Genomic DNA, 20,602 nt, shown 5'->3' on the forward strand with positions numbered 1-20,602 from the left:
ATACATAAATTATTTGTGAGACTAAAATCAGTTCCCTAAAATTTATGATGCCAAGATAACCTTCTACCAAAAAAAGAGAAATTAAACATCCAACATGGCAACATCCAAGAATGGCAGAATGGAACTAACACCACACAATTCTGCTCAGCGAGATATCTTCACAAAACAAATGTAACCAAAGTTTGAAAGACACAAAGGTGATGTCTTAATCCAGCTTAACATTAAACCAGTAACCATCAACAAATGAACAAAATTAACTTAGCCAGAAGGCTATCAATAGAAATGGTACAAAGCTACCATTACAAGTCAGGTACAAATACATTAATTACCAAAAAATTAACACAGAAAAAAACAGGGGTGCACTTCCTTCCCTTTATACACTTCTTTTCTCAACTTGAACAGCAGCCCCTGTGCACCAATACTATGTCGTTTGTAAGAAAAAAAAAACCCAACCCATTAACGAATGGCCTCGAAAAGGCTACAAACAAAGTCTTACCCTTTGTTCTTCCCTGTCTTCTCCATCCGCATGAGCCTCCCCCTGTGCTAAGCATCGTTTATATGGTACAAACCCTCTTAAAGATGCGTCTTTCTTATCGGTATTACCCCCTCTATGTTGCTTCTTAAATGCTGATCTTTCACCCCCTAACACTAATATCGGTTTTCTTACCTCTTTCATGACACTTTCTGTGTCACTCGTGTTAGACCCAGTTAATGAACAACCCTCGTTCAATTCTGAACAACTTCCCTTCGTTGGTATAATTGGATTACACGGTTGAACTAAAGGGTAAGATAAACCTCCGTAGGGACCCCACCAGGATGCAATGGGGGTGGAAGATCCCGAGTTCTCATCAAGAAATTGCATGTAGTACAAGGGTGCAGCACAGGGTAAAGAACTAATATGCATCATGTTTGGTTGTATTAAATTAGTGGAAGACTGTTGGTGAGTATCGGTTACCACAACTGTCTTCCCAAAAAGCTTCAAGCTATGGGTCGACCCACAATCGGTCGAATTCTCTTTGGTGAACACATCTTTTTCTTCACCTCCAGATTCCAATATCTAATAAATTTACCCAAAACGATAACAATTATTACACCTTTCAAGCTAATTTCAAACAATAATTTTGCCATAGAATTGCAAATCAAGATCACTACCATTGGGGTCGCAGATACTATTTCTTGATCTGGTGAAAGCTCCGGTTCATCATCATGAGATGATCCTTCCGGCTTCACAACATCAGCAGCAGAGGAAACAGGGGAGGAATTCTCGTTTGGTGAGCACGGCTCACCGGAAGCAAATATATTCGAACCCCCTGCTGACAAAACCGAAGTCGGGGACTGATTCTCTTGATCCGATCCTGATGAATTTGGGGATGCTGATCTTGCTTGATGCCCTCCAGTTTTTAATGGAGCCGATAACTTACGGGGATAAGGGTGCATCGGCTTCCTTTTAGGACGAGGAGGGGGAATCTCGGTAGGTTTCACCTCAGTCACATCACCACTAGTCGACTCACGAACCACCTAAACACATAGACATAACATATAAGTTTAAGCTCTTCAAAATAACACAACAAGTATCATCTGGTTCAAATATAAACAGCAATAGACCTTAGAGAAATATTTTTGGGCATGACTTCTAATTTGAACCGCAGTTTTCGTGCCCACGTGTTCTGCAAATAAGGCAGTGTTTGATTTCAACATCTGTATCCATCTAAAACTAGTATAACAAAAAACAAATTAACAAAATATTTTTTTAAAAAAAAAAGTACCTTCAATTCTACGCCAAGCTCGTCCATGTATCCTTAAAGCTTCGATAAACCTTTTGTGTTCTTCTTCAGTCCACCTTTCCCTTTGTTTAGTGATGGTGTATGGTTTCCTAACCTATTGGACATAAAAAAAAAAAAGTAATAAATATAACAACATAATATTCTTCTAAACAAAGGACTCAAAACAGTTTAACAATTGAAGTAACAGAAAGCAAAGAATACCTTGGGAGCATAATCATCAGCAGACGAGGGAAATTGGTCCATCTTAACAGGCGGATTTGACACTGAGCCTTCACTACGATCCTACATTCATCAAGGAACGAAAACAAAACCGAGATCAAGAAATGGGAAAATGCACTTCAGTTCAAATTATGTTCTTCCCCTATAGATATAGAAAATGCTAAATTCAGCTGACTGTAGTTAACGTGCATAAAAATATTATACTTTTCCTATAAAAATCTGCGATGACTATTTTATGAACCTTAACTACAACAAGAGTCTCAAAATCGACACCTTAATCAATTGCGAAACTAACTATTTTATCAAAAACTAACTAAAATTAATCAACTATTTTATTAAAAGGGAAATACTAAATACAGCCCTTCCTCAAGGGCTGTATTTAACGTTCATAAAAAAACCTTGTACTGATTTTAATGGTAAATGTACAAACAATTTATGCGCTTTAAACACAGCCTTAAGAAATGTATTTAGGAAAACCCCTTATTAAAAACTAACTAAAATGAAAATTTAGGCAACTTAATCAATCAACAATTATCTACCTTTTCATTTCCATTAAATCAAAGCACCTAACTTTTTTAAATTAATTCATCATTATCTACCAGCATAAATATTAATCCACCACTTGATTTAATTAACACACTAAGTTAACTTGACTTCTTAATTGATCATCATTAATTAAAATTTATTTTTATTTTTGTTTTACTTTCCATCAACCACCACTAATAATAACATAACAATAATAATAAATCAATATTCATTATGAACAACAAAAAATAAATAAAACAATATAAATATGTATTATTAATTAAATTAAATAAGGAAAAAAATATATATTTATACATACCTCAGCCATGCTTTCACACACCATCTCAAATACTTTCTTCAGAACCGAATCAACTTTTTTCTTCACACACAACCCGACCCGACCCGGAAAGTTAGGAGCACAAATCTTTTGGATCTACTAACCCCTCAAAACCAATAAACATCCAAACAAAAAAAAGTAGTCTTCTTGTCAAGATTCCGATGACCGGAGATTGCCGGTAAACAACAACAACAACAGCGATCTCCAACCGGAAAAATCAGTATACATATATATGGATATATAATAATTATATATATATAAATTAGAGAGAAATAAAAAAATTGTAGAGAGAGAGAGAGAGAGAGAGAGAGAGTGAAAGAAAAGAAAGATAAAAGAAAATTTGTGGTTCTTGAAATGGAAGATAATCAAGTGGTTTTTGTATGTGCAGGAAAAGGGAGAAAGCGGGATGACACGTCAGATATTTTATTTTTCTTTTTGTTTTTGTTTAGAAGACTCGAGAAATTGGTGGAATTTTGTGGCTCACGTTCGTTTAGGGACCTTAACACGTGGCTGTCGTCTATCAGCTTCTGCTTAATACGACACCGTTTTTGTTTCTGATAAAGCAAATAAACACAATTCTACATCAATTAATGGGATATTTATTTTTTCACATATTGTTAAGCTAGCTGTACAAGTGTTTTAAGGTGGGCGCCTATTTGTGGTCGTCAATGTTGTGGGGCTACGTGTCAAAAATCTGGTGGTGTTATAAAAATCTGAAAATTTATTATAGTGCAATACTTTATTTTTGGGTAAAAGTTCCTTAAAACATGCGGTACTTATCGTAGGTATAGCAAAGGAATTATGTAAAATTTAGGGGGAGGTTGTGTAAAAGTCAGGGGCTGTGTATGTTTATTAAATTCGAAGATTATTTTTTAAAACTTTTTTTAAAATAGTAGTACCTAAGCTTAGGTAAAATCTGTCGTACAGATATTTTTTCTTACTTTTTTTTATATTTTTTGAGTGTGGTTATCATTTTTTTTATCACATGTATCAATTTATTCTTACATTTGGATGTTTGGGACACTAGAATGAAAAGAGATGAAAACAAATAGAAGAGATTTTTCTTTTATTTAAAATGAAAAATAAGATAAAGAATATAAAAAGTAAGAATCAATTACATATCTTCATTTTCTATATATTGTAAAAAAATTGTTAAGAATGAAAAAAAATAAATTAATTATGTTATATGTGTTACATATAATTACTATTTAAAATTTTGTATCTTTTTATATTTATTCTCTGCTTGTACCAAACGACGGAAGTTATTCATTTTCCAAATACTCATTCTTTTTCTCACTAATTTCATTCTCCATTCTTTTTGATTCATTCGTATCAAACAACTCCTTAAATTAACCCAAATATTCCTGAGATTGAATAGCCGAATAGTTTAGACTATAGCTTTCAACACCATAAGAGAACAGAAGACTTAAACCTTGGTGTATTCCTCAAGACGCATAAGCCTCTACCAAATGGGATAGTTCCACATTGCTTAGAGTGTGGTCTTCCAATTCCCCCCCCCCCCCCCCCCCAAAAAAAAAAATGGTATATTGTACATCAAAAATTTATTACCAGACACGAACTCGTACAATGCGATGGTGGATGTGACGTCGATATGTGGCGGTGGTAGTAATGATGGTGGTAAAGGGCGGCGACAGTGGTTTCGGTAGCTGTGTGGTTATTAATATAAAAATAAGTGAGGTAAAAGGGATTATATGTAGGGCCGTAAATGAACCGAACGGGATCTTGTTCATGTTCCTTCATTTAACTTAACCAACGGTTCTCGAACGAATAAACGGACATAATGTTGTGTTCACGAACATATGAACGAACATAATGGTTTGTTTATGTTCCTTCGTTTATGTTCATGAACGAACACTAATGAATGAACACAAACGAACTACAATGAACATACATATAATGCGAATATACAACATATATTTAACAAAAAAAATGCTTATATCCTTTCATTTCCAAAAATTAGAGTTTAAAGCTTAAACTTCGAGCCCAATATTACACGTCTATAAACTTTTAATATAAAAGAGGTGATTATATATATATATATTTTTTAAATATAGAAGGTAGATATGAATAAATTAATATACATTGATATATATATATATATATGAGTGAGATATTTTGAGACCACCTCTTATTTTAGGACCAACTAGGACCATTGATTTTTGTACACCATCATTATCTACTACGATATACAAGACTTTTTTGTAAAAACACTAAGACCTTTCCGGCGACGGGCCCACCAGAAAATCAAGATAATTTGAGACCAACTAAAAAAAGTCCAAAAAAGGGCCATTGATTTCCGGAACTTACACACCACCATCATCATCTACTACGATATACAAGACTTTTTTGTAAAAACACTAATACTTTCCAGCGATGGGCCCACAGAAAAATCATGTGTAAGTTAACTTACACATGATTTTCTGGTGGGCACGTCGCCGGAAAGTCTTAGTATTTTTACAAAAAAAGTCTTGTATATCGTAGTAGATGATGATGGTGTACAAAAATCAATGGTCCTAGTTGGTCCTAAAATAAGAGGTGGTCTCAAAATATCTCACCTCTCTCTCTCTCTCTCTCTATATATATATATATATATATATCCTATGATATAAAAGAAAACTTTATATTTAAACTATTTTTTAGGTATAGTTGATTAGATATTAGTATATGTAAACTAGGCATGAACATATGGACCGGAAACCCGAAGCCCGATTAAGACCCGACCGAGATCGGCCCGAACCGGACCGACCGAGCCACAAACAGGCCGGTCTTCAGTCTAGGATTTCATTGATATATCGGGTTCGGTCCGGTTCGGTCTAAAACCCGAAAAAAGCTGATCCATAAACCGAAACCCGACCATACTCCATATTTAGGGCTTTTGAAACTACATGGGCTTATAATATATTGATAATGGGCTTTGTTATTTGGTCCAACACTCCATCCATAATACTCCATGATCCATATACTTAAAAAAAAAAGGAACAGAGCGTGTTTTTGTATCAGTAACAAGTACAAGACTAACAATTTTTATAAACATATAAAACCACCTTACAGTTTACAAAAAATACAAAGTAGGTTTATGGGATTGTTAAAAAGATAAGAAATATGCTTTTTGTATCTCTTCTCCTTCGATAGATCTTCAAATCTTCAAATTTCTGCTCGTTTTTTTTGAATTCAAGGCTACAAGTATGTCTCAATCATCATCATCCAAGGTAAAATAAGTTTTATTATGTCTCTATTCTCTAGAATTACGAATTGAAATTCATGATTAAATTGTAATATTATTTCCGAAAAAACCCTTGATATTTAGATGATTTTTATCACAAGAGATGAATTTGTTTTATATATGGATGGTTTTTTATCATGTTTATTTCAGATTTTCAATAACCATAAGCCCATAAATTCAAAATTTAGAAGTAGGACAATAGCCAACTAGCCATAATATACATGTATATACATATACTTTTTTTTTCATAAAACAGTCCTTTAATCATGCTTTCGTTGCTTAACTTGTTTTAGGATGGTGATAAACATATTGATGAAGTGAACTTATCATCGGCTGAAGAAGTAGTAGTGACAGACAAACCATGTGGCTCGACTAAGACTAAAGGAAAACAAAAGGCAAAATGGAAACGGGGAAAGAAAGTGAGTCAAGGTGTGAGGGTTTATATTTTAAAAAGTAACCCAAACAAGAAGCGGCAATTGAAGGCACCTTGTTGGGATCACTTCGAACCACATACCGATGCTAAAGACGGGCTGTTTAAAGGTAAATGCATTTATCGTCTCAAGTCTTACCAAGCTGATAGTACTAAAAATGGTACAACCGCTTTAAACCGTCATTGGAAAAAATGTGATAAAAACCCGGAAAATAAACAAGAAAAACAAAGTAACATTTGTTTAACCAAAACTAGTGGGGATGGGGAAAATGCTAGTGGTAGTGTGCGTAAGTGGGAGTATAATCATGATCGAATTTGGAAGGCGGTTTTAAATTTGTTTGTATTAGCCGAGTTACCATTTTCTTTAATTAGACATCCGGCTATGATAGAGTTTGCTGAATCATTGTCCCCCATTTACAAGTTGCCTTCACGATGGACCGCTTCAAAGGGGGTGTCAAAATACTTTGTTTGTGAAAAAAAGAAATTACATAACTTTTTAAGTAACACTACCCAAGGAGTGCACTTGACAACGGACACTTGAACATCGTCCAATCAAAGAAAAAACTACATGGACTTGATCGCAGACTTTATTGATGATGGTTGGGTGCTACATTAGAAAATCATTAACTTTAAATGCATCCATAGTCATAAAGGTGATGATATAGGACGGGAATTATTTGATTACATCAATGAATGGAAACTAAAGAATGTGATGACCATGAGTGTTGATAATGTAAGCTCTAATGATAGGGCCATTAAGTATTTAATAGATATATTGCCTTCTTTGTATGATAATGGCAAACACTTTTAAATTAGGTGTATGGCACATATACTAAATTTGATTGTGAAAGATGGATTGGCTATTTATGATAAAACTATTGAACGTGTCCGTAACGCCGTTAGGTATATCAAGAACTCCACACAAAGAATAGATATGTTTAAGGAATGTATACTTGAGGCAAAATGTACGTCTATAAGGTTCTTGTGTGCAGATTGCCCAACTAGGTGGAACTCCACTTTAGATATGTTGAAAACGGCGTGGAAATTGCGTGATGCATTTTTCAAATATGACTCGGAATATAAGTTTACTCGTTCGGATTGGGAAGACATTGAAACTTTTGTAAAGTTGTTTGAGAAGTTTAAAGATCAAACGGAATTGGCTTCGGGCACATCTTATCCGGTTGCCCACCTTTTTTTCATGGAAGTCCTTGATATCGATGGTGACCTTCGTGTGTGGGAAAAGTACCCGGGCTATAGTGAAATGGTTAAAGCAATAAGAGACAAGTTTAAAAAGTATTGAGGAGATTACATGAATCTCAATGTGTATATGTATTTTGCTCTAATTCTAGATCCTACTATCAAGTTGGATGGTATTACACATGGGTTTGATATGGTGATGTCTTATGACCGAAAACCGGAGATCATGAATGATGAATTTGAGCAAATGGTTAAGGCTAAGGTGGATGTAGTTGAGAAGGCCTTTGGGGATTTGTTTGCTAAATACAAAGAGAAGTTTGATACTTTGGAAGGAAGAAATGTATCAAAGAAATCTTCATATGAAGTTGCTCCAAGTCAAACTAAAAACTCGGTTGTGAATGCTTTTTTGGTTGGAAGGGGTGGTGACTCATATAAAATTTCAACTGAGTTAGATAAGTATCTAAATGAGCCACGTGACGAACTTCATCCCGGGTTTGATGTCTTTCTTTGGTGGAAATTCAATGGTCCAAGGCTCCCAATTTTAGCAAGGATGGCTAAAGGTACTTCTATATTTCTATTGAGTTAATATTTGTTAGTTAGATATTGTGATGATTGTATACTTTTTTAGTTTATAATTTCTATGTATGTTGTAGATATATTACCAATACAAGTGTCTACCGTTGCTAGTGAATCCGCATTTAGTACAGGTGTTCGTATATTGGATCCTATAGGACTAGGTTGGCGACATCTTTAGTGGAGGCATTGATATGCACTCAAGATTGGCTGAAAAACAAGATGGTGGTTAAGATCGATGATGAAGGTGTGGATTTAGAAAAAGATGAAGGCGTTGTAAGAGGTAATTTCAATAAATATCAAATTTTGAACTTACATATATCATATATGTGTCAACCCTTCAATTTGTTTGTGTTTGTGTTTCTAGAAATGGAAGCGGAAGTTAGGATGATTATAACAACTTGATGAAGATATGGGTATAACTATATATCTCTTTTGTTGCACTACATTGTCGCACTATATTTTTGGCAATTTGATGTAGTTTAGTGATGTAGTGCATGAACTTATTATGTAGTTTAGTTTAGTATGCATGTATTATGGATTTGAAGGCTACTGTAATGTTAATGTGGCTACTGTGATGATCATGTGAACTTTGATCAATTTTTTGGGCTACTGTATTATTGTAATGTTAATGTGGTAGCATGGAAATATGGATTTGAAGGCTACTCTATTATCAGTTTGTATATTGTAATTGTGATATGTTGTGTTATTGTTTAGTTGTTACAAAAAAAAGGAGGCTACTATGATTTTTCTTGTAATTGCAAATCTGCAAAGCATATTGCATTTCGGTCTAGCAGGTTTAGTTTTTATCCCATCAGGTTTGTTTGTTGTCTTTAGCCCAGCAGGAAAAGGCCCATTTGTTGAGTCGTTGTTGCATTTCGGTCTAGCCCAATAATGACCGAACCGACCCGGGAAAACAGAGAACCGGATCGAACCGCCCGAGCAGGTTTCAGGCTGGTCTTCGGTCTGTGATTTCATGAAACTTCGGTCTTCGGTCTTGTTCGGTCCGGTCCGGTCTGGTTCACGAACATAAACGAAAGAACGTTCACGAACATAAACGAGAGAACGTTCACGAACATAAACGAGAGAACGTTCACGAACAGATTATTGAACACATTCATGAACAAAAATGAACGAACGAGAGCTTTGTTCATGTTTGTTCATTTAACTAAACGAAGAAATTTTTGTGTTCATGTTCGTTCGTTTAACTAAACAAACGAACTTCCCACTGAACGGTTCGTGAATTGTTCGGTTCGTTTACAACCCTAATTATATGGTTATTTTAGGGGTTGAGTAATGTATATTGTTAAAATTTTACTAAAAGTATTAAAGATGTATTATTAGGTTGACATATTTAAATAATTGAATAGAGAAGGTGTCACACCCTGCCCAAGGCAGCCCAGGCTGAGAGTGACTTCAACTTATACTTCGAGAAATTAGTTCCCTGAGGATACACTAAAATACGTCAGCATAATTGAATAGCCCAGGTTTGTTTGTTGTCTTTAGCCCAGCAGGAAAAGGCCCATTTGTTGAGTCGTTGTTGCATTTCGGTCTAGCCCAATAATGACCGAACCGACCCGGGAAAACAGAGAACCGATCGAACCGCCCGAGCAGGTTTCAGGCTGGTCTTCGGTCTGTGATTTCATGAAACTTCGGTCTTCGGTCTTGTTCGGTCCGGTCCGGTCTGGTTCACGAACATAAACGAAAGAACGTTCACGAACATAAACGAGAGAACGTTCACGAACATAAACGAGAGAACGTTCACGAACAGATTATTGAACACATTCATGAACAAAAATGAACGAACGAGAGCTTTGTTCATGTTTGTTCATTTAACTAAACGAAGAAATTTTGTGTTCATGTTCGTTCGTTTAACTAAACAAACGAACTTCCCACTGAACGGTTCGTGAATTGTTCGGTTCGTTTACAACCCTAATTATATGGTTATTTTAGGGGTTGAGTAATGTATATTGTTAAAATTTTACTAAAAGTATTAAAGATGTATTATTAGGTTGACATATTTAAATAATTGAATAGAGAAGGTGTCACACCCTGCCCAAGGCAGCCCAGGCTGAGAGTGACTTCAACTTATACTTCGAGAAATTAGTTCCCTGAGGATACACTAAAATACGTCAGCATAATTGAATAGCCCAGGTTTGTTTGTTGTCTTTAGCCCAGCAGGAAAAGGCCCATTTGTTGAGTCGTTGTTGCATTTCGGTCTAGCCCAATAATGACCGAACCGACCCGGGAAAACAGAGAACCGGATCGAACCGCCCGAGCAGGTTTCAGGCTGGTCTTCGGTCTGTGATTTCATGAAACTTCGGTCTTCGGTCTTGTTCGGTCCGGTCCGGTCTGGTTCACGAACATAAACGAAAGAACGTTCACGAACATAAACGAGAGAACGTTCACGAACATAAACGAGAGAACGTTCACGAACAGATTATTGAACACATTCATGAACAAAAATGAACGAACGAGAGCTTTGTTCATGTTTGTTCATTTAACTAAACGAAGAAATTTTTGTGTTCATGTTCGTTCGTTTAACTAAACAAACGAACTTCCCACTGAACGGTTCGTGAATTGTTCGGTTCGTTTACAACCCTAATTATATGGTTATTTTAGGGGTTGAGTAATGTATATTGTTAAAATTTTACTAAAAGTATTAAAGATGTATTATTAGGTTGACATATTTAAATAATTGAATAGAGAAGGTGTCACACCCTGCCAAAGGCAGCCCAGGCTGAGAGTGACTTCAACTTATACTTCGAGAAATTAGTTCCCTGAGGATACACTAAAATACGTCAGCATAAAGTTTGTGAGTTCATAGGTTTTTGATAAAGATTTATGTGGACCACAATACCTGAGTGACCATCGTTTACAACAATGTCATAAATAGTTTAAAAAGAATAAAGAGTTTCGTAATTGCCTTTTTATGTATAATTGTTTTGTATTTCCCTTTTAAAATAGTAGTGACCATACTCTGATTTGTAGTGCCCCGCACTATGATGTTTCCAAGATTTCAATCCTTAAAAGATTATACATAGGTAATGCATGGTAAAAGAATTTGTCTTGTGTCCATAAAAGAGTATAAATGATTTGTAAAAGAGTATATCACAACATGTTTTCCATAAAAACCGAGCACATGATTCCCTTTCGAGATTTTCGTGGACCACAAGGTTTCACTAATAATATAACACATAGTTTAGTAGTTTTGTATGTTATGCCTTGAATACCGATGTCTTAACAATTGTTACCCCTTAAGTAGTGTTGTTTCACTCAAAACACTACCATTTCAAATATTATATGCCCGTTAGAGGCGGATCTAGGAATTTGTCTAAGTGGGGCATAAAAAGCTTAGTTGATGAGCGACATAACGACTATTAAACAACGACAAAAAGCTGTCAAACTGTAACCCAATAGCCTCAAACCAACCACGAAATTCTGCACATTAACAACAATGATAAAATATAATTACAACAGCATAAACAACAACTAAATATCAGTTTGCAATAACAGAAATCAGCCTACAAAAAACTATAAACAGCAGCTAAAAAACAGCTTAAATGACAGCAACAGAATTCAGCAAAAAACAACATAGATACAGCAGCTAAATAACAGTTAAAAAACAGCTTTAAACAAAAAATTACCAGCAAATAACAGCAGCAAAATAACAGTTAAAAAAACAGCTTTAAACAGAAAATTCCAGCAAATAACAACAGCAAAGACAAGCAATTCAGCAGCATAAATCCTGTTAAAAAACAGCATAAAAGGCAGATATAATACAGAAAAGAAATAGCAGACAGAACCGTAAGAATTAGCCCTTAAACAACCAAAACTAACATCAAAACAACCATTGTAATCTTCATTAAACCATGAGAACCAAGTTAAGCTCCTACAATTTGCCTCTACGCTTTCCTAACTTGTGGAAGCGGGTCATTACATCTTCAATTTTAACACTATCAAGTGCTTCTTTTACTGCAGTAAAAATTACACAAGAGTTCAAAAACTCGTCACCAATTCGGTTGCGCAAATCTGATTTCACAAGTTTCATGGCAGAAAAGCATCTCTAACTGTTGCTGTTGCAACGGGCAAGACTAGTGCTAGCTTTAACAATCGGTAGACCAAATGGTAGGAAAGATGTTCTCGTTTTCACCATCTCTTTAGCAAGGTCAGCAATACCATTCAAGTTGGCAAATCTTTCATCTTTTGAGACATTGGCATAGTACAAGTGAAGCTGATCTTCAAGTTGGCTTCTTTCCACGCTATTAAAATCATTCGGATAAAACTCACTCAGTTTTACTAACTTAGATGCATCAAAGTCAGAAATGAGTTATGCGGGTTCAAAGCAGCCATGTTTGCAATTAACTCAGTGCTTACCTCACTAAAACGATCACCAAACTCTCGAATTTGCATATCAACAATAGTATTAAAACAATCAAACTCATAATAATGTTGATTAGTGATTCTGGTCTTTTGTCTTTTGCCTTTTGGATTAACATATGTTTCCTTCATATTCACCATTGGAATATCATGTTTTTCACAGAAAGCATGTATTTTCTTTAGAAGTGAACCAAACCCTTTTATCCTATATTCATTCAAATCTCTCTTGACCTGATTTCACCAAGGCAACAACTAATAATGCTTTTAAAATATCAACAACTTTAATAATCTATTCAGACTATATATTCATATTTTGGTACTAACTAATAGAAAAAAATCAAAAATTTAGATTTCTAGGGTTTACAAAATTATGAGTTAAGTTAGAATTTCCACTTACCTTCACCTTGTTCAGAAAATCAGAAGCAAAATTCAATACTTGAGTACATGATTGAAGGAAGGAGAAGAGGTTAAAGAAGGAGAGAAGTGATCACCACGAGCGCTATTTGTTTTAGTCTATTACTCGTACTACTGAGTTTTGTTTTTTTCTTTTCCCACGTACGCACAATCAATTTTTAGTATGGAGATTTTTATTTGTTGGGCTGAGTAAGGGGCATTGCAACTTTTGGGTTGGGCACACTTAAAGAACTTGGGTTAATACTGAAAAATTTAGACTAGTAAACTGATAATTATTTGGGCTCTATAGGGGGCATTAACCCCCCCCCCCCCCCCTCAAACAATACTACATCCGCCCCTGATGCCCGTTTCTCCAGCTAGAATGACTAGCCCGGACAACGGTGTCAAACCCGACAGTACTATCTATAATATTCGCGTCTTTGTTTCACGGCTCAAGTTTTGAAGGGGATTTTATGAGTAATTGTTACATAGACATACACAAACTATTTGTCACTTGTGTCCAGTATAAGAGTAACCCATAATAGTTCAACAAGTAATTCAGGCAGCTCGTAGTTTAGAATATATATTATATCATAATAGAGTAATAAAACGTGTTTTCCATAAAGAAGCATAAATAGTTTGTAAAATGATCAAATGTGTATTCTCATCCCAAAATAGTTTAAATGAGCTTAAAGTGGGACTATGAACTCACCTTTGTAATTGATATGATCAGAGCTAGAATGTCGAATAAAAAAAGTAATCCAAACTAAGTATGCCACAATGAGATTAACTCATTAATTATTAACCCTGAAGCTTTAGCCGTAACAATACTGACCCGAGAAAGCAACCAAGTCTCTAGTTGTTAAAAACCCAAAACACTTGTGTTTTCAAGACTCTAAAACATGCATGAATGTGAGGAATTTCATGATACCAAATACGTACTGACCACCGAGAAAGAAACCAACCATGTATCTCTTAGCTAGTATTCTTGAGCTATGAGAGTTTTACAACATCGTAGCTTGATGACCCAAGAAGACGAACTCGAAATACACTCGTAAAGATCTAAGTATGGATTCGAAACAAGACCACCCTTCGATCATTGTTTGAAGACCAGCAGCAAGACGACCCAACAAAATGGGCAGCTAAGCAGAACCAAAACAAGACCACCCTTCGATCCTCATGCATATTACCAGGAGCAACCACTTTGTTTCTCCTACGTGTCATCTGTTTCGAACAGTACCCCTTGCAGCCTTGAAACTTTCACACGAAACCGAAGAGTAACGTCTCGTCGGCCACTCGCTCATTTTGGTAGTAATAGAAAAAGGAGATCACGAAAGTATGTATGCCAGGCAGCTAGCCTTGATCGGTACCAGCAATTAAGGGCGTGAAGAGACTTGACGTTTCCATCCATGAATATGAGATAGAGGATGAGAAGGAGTAGCATCCATTCAAAAGACGAACTTGAAAACCCGGCCACATTCATTGGAGAATGGGAAGAGCTGATTAAATGTTTGAATGTGATTTGGGATGGAGAAACAAGGTCCTATTTATAGGAAAGGAATGAGGTGCTGGTTGTGGTGTGAAGCCGTAGTGGCCACCAAGCTAGGGATCGGATGAGGTGACAAAGTGGTGATCATGCTTCTTGTCACCTACTTTTAAGTTTGTGGTGGCGCTGATGTCGTGGTCTACAATTAAGGGGTGACGTACAAGGAGCCTTTTAAGCTAGCTACTTGTTGATGCCATAAACTTGTGGTCAAATATGATGATGATGGAGGTGCTTGTTGAAGATGAATAAGCTACTTGATCACATACTTACTATGACAGACTTTGGGCTAGATGAATTGGAGTCTAAGATGTTCATGGACAATACAAAATCATTCTTGTTTTGGGCTAATACTACGTACATATAGGTGATGGACTTGGTTGAAATAGATTTATAAAAACATATTTCTATCCATGTTCTTCTTACTGAGAATTGACTTGGGCTAGCAATAATATATATATATATATATATATATATAGGGTGAGGATCCTAGAAGAAGGGGTGTTAAGGAGAGAAGGGAGAGAAGGCCCTATTGACCAATCAGAACGCGACATGTGTCTAAATTAAAAAAAAAAGCGGTGGCAATTTCGTAAATAATTTAAAGTTTGTGAAGCTTGGTCAGCTTCAACAGTCAGTGGGTTGGGTCAGCTTGGGTTAGGTCAGCCTGAGTTGGATCAACTTAGTTTGGGTTAACTTGATCAGGTTGGGTCAGCTTATGGTCTGGGTGAGTTTGGGTCAGCTTGGGGTCTGGTGAGGTTATGTCAGGTTGGGTCAGCTTGGGGTTGGGTCTGAGTCAGCTTGGGTCAGGTCAAGTTAGGTCAGCTTGGGTCAACTTGGGGTTGGGTCAGTTTGGGGTCTGGGTCAGGGTTGGGTCAGCTTGACACACAATCTACACAAATGTAGATTATGGGTTTTGGGTCAGCTTGGGTTCTGGGTTGGGTCAGCTTAGGTTCTGGGTTGGATCAGCTTGGGTCAGGTTGGGTTAGCTTTGGGTCTGGTCAGGTCTGGTCAGCTTGGGGTTGGGTTAGCTTGACACAATTTACACATAATCTACACAAATGTAGATTAATCTACACAAATGTAGATTATGGGTTTTGGGTTAGCTTAGGTTCTGGGTTAGGTCAGCTTGGGGTCTGGTCAGGTTGGGTTAGCCTGGCACAATTTACACATAATCCACACAAATGTAGATTATGGGTTTTGGGTCAGCTTGGGTCACGTTGGGTCAGCTTCGGGTCTGTGTCAGGTTGCATCAGCTTGGGTTCTGGGTCAGGTTGGGTTAGCTTGGGGTCTGGTTAGTTTGGGGTTGGGTTAGCTTGACACAATTTACACATAATCTACACAAATGTAGATTATGGGTTTTGGATCAGCTTGGGTCACGTTGGGTCAGCTTCGGGTCTGTGTCAGGTTGAATCAGCTTGGGTTCTGGGTCAGGTTGGGGTTGGGTTGGGTCAGCTTGGGGTTGGGTTGGGTTAGCTTGGGGTTGACCAAGCTGACCCAGAACCTGGGCTGAGCAAACTGACCCAAGCTGACCACCCAAGTTGACCCAGAATCCAGGCTGACCAAAAGTTTGATTTATTTACAAAAATGCCACCGCGCAAATTGTTTTTAAAAACGACGTGTCACACTCTGATTGGTTAATATAACCTTCTCTCCCTTCTCTCTTTAACACACCTTCTTATTTGATCTCTTTCCTATATATATATATATATATATATTGAGACCCCTTTTTTTACGAAAACATTTAAAAACTTTTCAAATCAAGCCCAATTGATGATTGTTCTTTACATGAAAATTGTTTTTTAATTGATTGTTTTCTGAATAACTTATGTGTAATTTTGAAGTTTATAATTGTGTGGAGCCATGGATTATCATCCGTTATACAATTATGTGAAGATTTGGATTCTTGATCACATGTGCATGAATATTACTATGATCACATGTATGCAAGTCGATCACGTGTAATCATAGCAATATTCGTGCACATGTGATCAAGAATCCAAGTCTCCACATAATTGTATAACGGATGATAATCCATGCCCCCACACAATTATAAACTTCAAAATTACACGTAAGTTATTCAGAAAACAATCAAAAAACAATTTTCATGTAAAGAAAAATCATCGGTTGGGCTTGATTTGAAAAATTCTCAAAGGTTCTCGAAAAAAAAAAAGTTTCTCAAAATAACTTTTCTATATATATATATATATATATATATTGTGTGTGTGTGTGTCAAGTGAATTATTGTAATGTGAATTGATTATAGGTTCTTTGACACTAGACGTACACATTAATCACTGTAATGATTTTGTTAATTATTGAATTTTAATCAATTAAGCTCACGTGTATACACATAAATTTGTAATTCCCTAAACACATTTTATCAGTTTAGTAGTGTTTTTGTTCGTCAATAATTAACGTTTAGTCAAACCTACTAGTTTTGTAAAATATTTAGAAGCTCTACATATAAATTAGTTGTGCAAATGACCCAAAATTTGCCTGTTGTTACAGAAGGAATAATATGAATAGATTAATTTTTTTATAACAAATTTTGAAGAAATATATATATATATATACGAGCATGGTACCCGCGCAATGCGGCGGTGGTGGGGAAGACAATCTGGTGGTGGTGTTGATAGGGTTTTACTTTGCTAGAGACGAAAATGGTTGAAGGGCATAGTTGGTGTATCACGTGAGGGTGCTTAGCAAGGAAGATTATTTAAGGGCATTTTTGTCTTATCAGGTTTTTAATTAAGTTAAGGGAGAAATCCGGTTTGTTTTATAAGGTATTATAGATAAATATCTTAATAAAAGAAAATAAAAGAAAATGAAAATAAAAAGTGCTTTAGAGTATCAAACTAATCTTTTAAAATCACCTATAAAATAATACTCCGTAGTTCATCATTAATTTTTAACCATTAAATTAATGTGATCATGTTAAATTTTAGTTCATTGTTAGTCAAACTTAGTTTTAATCCATCCACTAAGATCTTTTTAGGTAGTTTTTTTTTGTAATTAATGTCAGTCAAAGCCTAAAAACAATAAAAACAAGTCAAAATTTGAAGGAAAAAGAGAATAAGTAGACATATATGGAGAAAAAAGAGATTAAATAGCCGAACGACCGTTGAATAGTGGCGGTGGTGTTGGCGTTGGTAGCCGTATGTGGAGAAACATATGTGATAAAATGAGAGGATAAGGAAGAAAGGGATGATGATTAGGGTTAAATATTTTCCTTGCGTATGTTTTAGATACTTAGTTTTTACCCTTCAACTTGCACTAATAGCCAAGAGCCTTTCTTTTTACATAATCTTATATATAATTACATTTAAAGTCCTTATATTGGAAGTTTATTATATATTTTCACATTTCAATTACATATAATTTCAAAAGAAAATGATAAATCCTTATAACCAAATAGCTTAATAATCCTTCTAAATCTCAATACATTAAAAAAATGACATGTGGTATCCACTAATTCTCTTTCCTAATCTTGCCCCCTAATTTTTTCACATGTCATCATCTCATAGTTATGAGGATTAATAGGCTAATTAGTTAGGAGGATTAATCAATTCCCAATTTCAAAAGTTGTAATTTTCTTATATGAAAAAATTGATTTTGATTTTTCCCGATCCAACCTAAGTTTTCAAAAACTCTTGACTTCCTCTTTCATCGATCCGATCTCGAATCCCAAGTTTCTCAACCTTGATTGTATTTAGGGTTGTAAACGAACCAAACGAACACAAACGAGGCCTTGTTCATGTTCGTTCATTTAACATAACGAACGGTTCATGAATGAATAAACGAACATAATGACTTGTTCATGTGCGTTCGTTTGTGTTCATGAACGAATGTTCACGCACACAACGAACGAACACTAATGAACGAAATATTTATAAATCAAGTATTTTTATTTATACTTTTTATTAAATAATTAGGTATATAATTAATAATATAAATATTATATAAAAAAATATTATATTTAAACTATGTTTTATAGTATAGTTGATTATGTGTATCTATCTATATATATATATATATATATATGTGTGTGTAAACGAACATAACGAACAAATGTTCACGAACATAAATAAATTATTGTTTACGAACAACGATTCATGAACATTAACGAACGAACGTTCACGAATAAATTATTGAACGTTCATGAACGTAAATGAATGAATGAGAGCTTTGTTCATGTTCGTTCATTAATCTAAACGAACAAACACGAACAAACTTCCCGTCGAATGGTTCATGAAGTGTTCGTAAACTATTTAGTTCGTTTACAGCCCTAATTGTATTAACACTCCAACTAAATTTTGTATTCATTATACATTCACATCTTACATGTAATTGATCATGTCAATTTTTTAAATTAAACTTTATATTCTACTTATTCAAAAACATAATATAAAAGTGAGAATAGGGGGCTGTTAAAGGTAAGGGTCATGTGATAACTATTCACATATGAACCTAAGTAATATAAGTTATGACTTGATATGTTCATATGTGCACAAAATTGTTCATATATATCATTCACATATGAACATCAAGTTATAAATTAAAAGTTCTTTTAGTTCTTCAAATTCAAATGGTTTTCACATGAACCCTTTTCTACTGGTGAATATATAAGTATGAGAAGTAATTTTTCTACTACGGAAAATTGCATTTTTTATACTATAAATATTCCATTATGATTTTTTGCGCTAATAATAAACTTTAACTTTGTATTCGTTATATTGATTTAAATGCAAAAATGGTCGCTATGGTTGTCACTTTTTCAATGACATTTCCTCTCTTAATTTTTTAGCATCCTCAAGACATATTTTAGTTGCAACTGCGGGCCCTATCTAACGGATCCATTAATTAGTGTTGCTCAGTGTTCCACATGAGTAGCGTGTGAGGGGTATTAATATCTTTCCACCTACACACATCTACCTAACATTTCTATACATGTTTTAACACCATTTAAAATCATAAATATATCCACTCGAATATCGAAAAACACAGGGTTACTAAGATCACTAAAAGGCTAAGATTTTTAGGGGTAAACAAGGGTTTTAACGTGTACCATATGACCCTAGTTTTTAAAGCATAGCATTCAATGTAATTACATAAAAACTTAACAGGCTATACCTTTTAAAAAATATATATTTTTTATAACTTTTAAATTTAAATATTTTCTTATTGAATTACATAATTAACAAGAGAATGAAAAAATTGAAAAAAAATTAAAAATGACAAGCTAAAAAAAAAAGTCAATTATAAACCTTTTCAAACTTTTATCCTTAATCTTTGATCTATATCTATATCTATATCTATATCCTATATATATATTTTTAGGTATGTTACATGTATGATTTAATCAACATTTCACCCTTCAACGAAAAAAAAAAGAAAAGAAAAAGTTTGGATTAAACTACAATTTTGTTATCACATGAAAACTAAACCAGTGAAATAATCTCTCACAAAATCGCAACTAAACGTATCGTATTCTTCTAGTTATCATTATCATTGCGTTGGTGATTTGATTAAATTGCTTGCACATCGAATGCTATTATTAAGTGACGTTTATAATGTCCTTAACAAAACTCAATGCCTGTTAACAAGTATATCAAATTACCACCAACACCTTATCAAGTTGGTCTTCCACACCCCAAGATATCATGTCCAAAATAATTGGCTTTTAGAATCCCCAAATATCATGTCCAAAATAATTGACTTTTAGAATCCCCAACTATAGGTTGATGAACCTAAATCAATTAACGAAATTCTATTACATACTCAGTTGACTTAAAATTATCAAGCCAATAGTTTTAACTACATAATGTCAATACCATGCACCTGCTTCAAAGGCAACGTGATGCTTATAAGTTTTCTTGTGCTTAAAAACTCTTTCAGTGAGCAAATCAGGGCCCATTATTGTTTCAAGCCCATGACAAGAAAACAAGCCCAAGTTAGCTAGGGTTTTATACTTCATTGT

General features: G+C 34.9%; 1 protein-coding gene and 1 long non-coding RNA gene across 2 annotated transcripts; both read right to left on the reverse strand.

Moving 5' to 3' along the window:
* Positions 1-201: 201 nt before the first annotated feature.
* On the reverse strand, positions 202-3,141 carry LOC122607634 (protein REVEILLE 1-like). The gene is made up of 6 exons (XM_043780650.1): positions 2,848-3,141; positions 1,986-2,066; positions 1,767-1,878; positions 1,606-1,667; positions 1,153-1,518; positions 202-1,057 (listed from the first exon to the last, which is right to left on the reverse strand). The coding sequence occupies exons 1-6, from the start codon at positions 2,869-2,871 to the stop codon at positions 479-481; spliced, it is 1,224 nt and encodes a 407-aa protein (XP_043636585.1). The 5' UTR covers positions 2,872-3,141; the 3' UTR covers positions 202-478.
* Positions 3,142-12,145: 9,004 nt separating this feature from the next.
* Positions 12,146-13,164, reverse strand: LOC122606453. Its single transcript, XR_006324901.1, has 2 exons — positions 13,087-13,164; positions 12,146-12,571 (listed from the first exon to the last, which is right to left on the reverse strand). It is a non-coding gene; the product is annotated as an uncharacterized LOC122606453 (long non-coding RNA).
* Positions 13,165-20,602: the final 7,438 nt, after the last annotated feature.

Source organism: Erigeron canadensis, chromosome 7 (genome assembly GCF_010389155.1).
Source record: "Erigeron canadensis isolate Cc75 chromosome 7, C_canadensis_v1, whole genome shotgun sequence".
NCBI lineage: Eukaryota > Viridiplantae > Streptophyta > Magnoliopsida > Asterales > Asteraceae > Erigeron > Erigeron canadensis.